Source organism: Sesamum indicum, linkage group LG2 (assembly GCF_000512975.1).
Source record: "Sesamum indicum cultivar Zhongzhi No. 13 linkage group LG2, S_indicum_v1.0, whole genome shotgun sequence".
NCBI lineage: Eukaryota > Viridiplantae > Streptophyta > Magnoliopsida > Lamiales > Pedaliaceae > Sesamum > Sesamum indicum.
Window position 1 is genome coordinate 7,473,856 of NC_026146.1, and position 5,089 is coordinate 7,478,944.

A 5,089-nucleotide genomic window follows, 5' to 3' on the forward strand; every position below is an offset into this window, starting at 1 on the left:
ATATTTGCATCTGCATCCGATTGATTTAGTACTGATTTATTATAGATCAAATAAATATTTTTACGATCAAAATACCATCATATGTCTTCATGCATTAATGCCTATTAGGAGGTATATTTTTATCGTGTAAAGGTAATTTAATTGGAATCAAATTATTTGACCAGTAATAAGTCGACTGAGGGTAAATTTTTCATTCAGGTTTTTTTGTTAATACTAGGAAATTTGGTGAATTTTGACTAATAGAGAAACTTATTTATAAATAGAAGCAAAGTTCAAAGATATTAGATATAATTTTTCAAATTACTATGAATGTATGCGTAATTACATGAAAGTTGAGGAAGAAAAGTGTAATTATTCCTGTAATTTACCCTTGTTTGAGCTGATATTCATACCTAACGTACAGAAGTTGCATTGAGCATTTAATACAGTAATCCCATTTTCCTCGGAAACCCAGAAGTCAATTCCCTTTTTACTTCTTCTCTGTATATATATGTGTACATCTCTTTTTCTTCTATGTTTTTGTATGATAATTCCGTTTCTAAGAACAAAGTGAAATCAAGCAAAGCGAACGAAAATGTCAGGAGGCATAGCACGAGGACGCCTTGCGGAGGAGCGCAAAGCATGGCGCAAGAATCACCCCCATGTCAGTATTCCTGATTTTTCTGTACATTCCATTCCCACTTCGTGTACTGAGTGAAAAAGAAAAAGAAAAAGAAAATTGGTGTCGGTGAGTGGGTTTTGGTTTTGATGCTCTGCTTTTGTGGGATTTTCATTACTGGAAAATTTTTGGTTTTAGGGTTTTGTGGCAAAACCTGAAACAAGTCCAGATGGGTCGGTTAATCTCATGGTGTGGCATTGCATCATCCCTGGTAAAGCGAATGTGAGTTTCTTGTTTTTCCCCCAAACTCAATCACCCTGAACTTTGATTATTTTGAGGTTTCTTCGTTACAAGATAAGGATATTGTTCTTGATTTATGGGGCTAGTCATTTGTGCTTGGGTTGATTTCTTGTTGATTTTTATCTTGATTTTCTGTGAATATGATTTTGGTGCTTAATGTATTGTACCTTCTTCCTCATTCTGGAAATGTCCTGCTCTTTCTTGTTTATGCTGTATTATCCATGGTTTTTACATATCCTAATTGCTGCCAAGATTCTGTTGTTAGCAGGCACTTTATGTATATAGATCATTTAATTTGGGATACTTCTCATGGCCTCTAGCACTTGCCCTTGATCTTCTACTCCTGTTGCAATCCCGTCGTTGAAATATGTCCTCATGGTTTATGTATAGAAAAAAGATGAAATCAATCTCATAAAGAGGGATTTTGAATCCAGTATACTGTAGAAGATCCTGCCTGATGTTGTCTATATTGCTACCCGAACATAATTGTCACGGACTTCCAGTGAACTGCCAATTGTTTCGTGCTTAAATTGGGGTTATCATCTCACAAGAATATTAGATTGGCTTTTATGTGAAGATTCTGGATATGATTTTTAATGAATAATAGCAGGAACAGAGGACTAACATTTTGATTGGCAGACCGAGTGGGAGGGTGGCTTCTATCCTCTTACGATGCATTTCAGTGAAGATTACCCTAGCAAGCCTCCCAAGTGCAAGTTCCCCCAGAATTTCTTCCACCCTAATGTATACCCTTCTGGAACGGTTTGTCTGTCTATCCTGAATGAAGACAGTGTGAGTAGTTGTCTACGCCGAGTATAACTCTGGTAATCTTGTCTGTTGAAATGATACATGCATTACATTTTTGAAACTGGTTTTCTTGTAGGGTTGGAGACCAGCCATCACCGTGAAGCAGATCCTCATTGGCATTCAAGATCTGCTGGACCAGCCGAACCCAAATGATCCAGCGCAGACAGATGGCTATCAGCTTTACATGCAGGTGCCCCACATTACTGAATGAGATTCTTGGTTTTTGAAGCCATTTAACATGTTTCTTGGGTATGATTGACTGCACTCACGTCTGGGGCATATGTCTTGGTATTTGCAGGAACGTGATGAGTACTGGAGACGGGTGCGCCAACAGGCCAAGCAATATCCAGCTCCTGTCTAGTACTAGGTTTCCTTCGCTGGGTACTTGTTAGAACTAAGGTGAATTATGCATAAATACGGGGAGCATTCTGAACACCACTACTCAGCAATTGGAACCTAAGTCTAATGCTTCTCGAAGTGTATCTGGTGGACATATCTTTATGTGGGTAGTCTGTGACTTCTGTGATTAGTTTCAGTACTTAGTTAAGTTTTGTTAACTTAATGGCGAATTTCTGGTCGATCTCAGTCGAATTCTAAAGCAGTTTGTTACCCTCCTTTACATTCTTGTAACTTGTTCAAAGTTGATTCAAGTTTACTCAGTGGATGCAGCACTTTACTCTCTTCATATCAAAGAATTTCACAGATTCACCGGATTTTGATCTTAGCATACAGAATCCAAAGGATCAAGAGAAGGAGTACCCTCGCACTCGAAAAAGAAAAGAATAATGCTAATAATTGTAGTGTAGGTTCAATTGATTCAATTGAAGACTACGTTCTTCCTGTTTTGTATATATCTATACTATACATTAACTTTTAATATTTAATTTATTTATTCATCTAATTTTTCACTCGTACAATATCTTTTGATAGTAATTTTTTTCCTTTAATTTTCATACATCTTTTTTGTCACTATTTTCTTATAAATTTATTATTTTATATACACTATTAAGTAATAAATATTTTGTTTTAAATAGATATTATAAAATTTGCAAGCAGATAGGCTATGTCACATATTACTGGTTCTAAAATATTAGACAACACTTTTTTTGGTGTTTTCCCTGTTTTGGTATGCTTTTTTTAATATTTAACATAATTTATTTATTTATTCAACTAATATCTCACTAAAGATAGTTATTTTTTTTGTTTATTTAATTTTCATGCATTTTTCTCGGCATATTTTTTTTATAAATTTAATATTAATTTATTATTTTATATGTACAATATTATTCAATAAATATTTTATTTTATATAGTAGTACATAATTTGTACGTATAGGGATGCCACAAATTAGTAGTATATATAAAAAATCAGAATGCCCCTTTACAAGAACCTCTATACATGGAAAACTTTCTGAAGCTACGATTTGCACATTCTCAAAAATTCCCTATCATTTTCCAGAAAAACCTCCAATCTTTTCCTCTTTGTGAAGCTTATGACGGTGGAATCTCACACACTACGGATGCATTGTGGTATATGGAGATCTCCCAGTACTATCCAAGACAATCTCAAACAAATCTCCCTCAGACTCCTGATCATATTCCATAGCTTTAATACTATTCACCGTGTTATTATTGCTTCTTGTGGCGCTCCGTTGCAGCCACTGCGAGTCGATCCTCCCCATGGAGAAAAGCTCCTTGCTGTCGTCTTCGTAGCCTAAGGCGGGAGAAGTCCCCAGGGGGCCTACAAAGCACGGATTTGGAGTTCTTGCCAGATTCGCAGGCGCGAATCTAAAAGGGCTCTGGCCAAGATTCACTAAAACAGTGATATCAGCGTTTGCTGCGATTGTCGGATAGAGTGGAGTGCCGAATTCCTCAGTCTTGCAGTGGATTTCATGCACTAGCTGTGAATCAACAGTGAAGAAAACCTTTTTCTGTGTTGGATTGTAGCCGCAGCCGACCACGTTTTCTGACGTTCCCCACTCATCTTTTTCTGACTCGAAGACGAGTTTTGATCCTGGGGAGAGTGAAGGAATCGGTTAATACAATTGTTAAGTGATTAATTAAACAATCTTGATATTTTAGTTGTTGGGAATATAGTTAGGTAGGAGACGGTGCACGTTCATGAATAATTGATTACAAAGGCTTTATGTTATGCTACAATGAACCTGCTACAGCATATCTGAGCAGAATATTAATCTATGTTGTCTTTCAGGGTCTCTATCAGTTGTTGGCCCCTTAATTGCATGTCATCAACCAAGTCAAAACAGGCTGATGAGGGACAACAGTGGGGGAAGTTAAGTGGCAACCTCAACAACTTTGGCATTTCAATAACTGGAGGTCTTGTAGTGTTAATTATTTCTTCTTCTTTTTTCCTAAATTTTCAAAATACTTTCTAATAATTATTCAACGGGATTGAGGAGGAATTCTTAGTCGACTCAAATTTGGACGAACCAAACCAATCACACAACAAGTGTGATATGCTTGTCATGTATATGGTCACTTTTCTTGAACTGCACATCAATCACACGACAAGTATATTATGCTTACTGTACAATTGGTTCATTTCTAACCAACTTCGATTTGGATTAGAATTTTTTGATCGATTCCTATCATAACCTATCCAATCAAAGTTTTGTACTCTTTTGCATTTTCCTAAAAATCAAACGTGGAGATACAAAAACATGATGATCTTTGCCTATCCAAGACAAACATGGAGTATTACTTTGTTTTTCTTGTTTGGTGTGTAATTCTCCAGTTATTCTCACAGGAACAGACATGATGCATCTAAGTGCTATACTGATGCACAATTTGACAAAAGCAATGGTGCTAGGCTTAAATGCTATGCTCCATTAGGCTAAGTGCATAAAAAAGAATGGTGCTGAATGGATTTCCTGTGATTGCCCACTAGCTAAAGGCATTTGTTCAGACCAAAAATTGACCCTTGGATGCTCTTTTTAATACTAATCAATGCAGACAAAAATTGAATGAAAATCGGGAAAAAAAAAAAAAAAAAGAGAAGAAAAGGGAAGGAAGAAGGGAAGAACAACTTACCATCTAGATAGACAGAGCCACTTGAATTGAAACCAATTGATCCTGGATAGCTCCCTGGAATTTTCAACAGAAGAGGGCCTCCTCCTGTCAGCCCCACAGACACTGAAACAGCTTCACTTTTCCCATCCTGTTTTCCAGGTTTCAGCTCCTCAATTTTGTTCCTCCTCTGGCTATGGCTGCTCGCCACATGAGTCAAAGAATCAGGACTGTTTTTCGCGTTGAAATCTTCCCCAATGAGCTTAATTCTGTCCCCTTCTGATTTCCCTTTCTTCTCCCTGTCAGCGAACTGATCACTATCGTTTTCGTTGCAAGACACAATTGTGAACTCGAAATA

The 5,089-nt window shown here is 36.8% G+C and overlaps 1 protein-coding gene and 1 pseudogene across 1 annotated transcript; one reads left to right on the forward strand and one right to left on the reverse strand.

The window, feature by feature from the left end:
* LOC105155540 (SUMO-conjugating enzyme SCE1) lies at positions 408–2,376 on the forward strand. Its single transcript, XM_011071435.2, has 5 exons — positions 408–643; positions 797–880; positions 1,538–1,690; positions 1,782–1,895; positions 2,004–2,376. Exons 1-5 carry the CDS (start codon positions 575–577, stop codon positions 2,064–2,066), a joined length of 483 nt encoding a protein of 160 aa, XP_011069737.1. The 5' UTR covers positions 408–574; the 3' UTR covers positions 2,067–2,376.
* LOC105155541 overlaps positions 3,044–5,089 on the reverse strand; it is a 3,324-nt pseudogene continuing 1,278 nt past the window's right edge.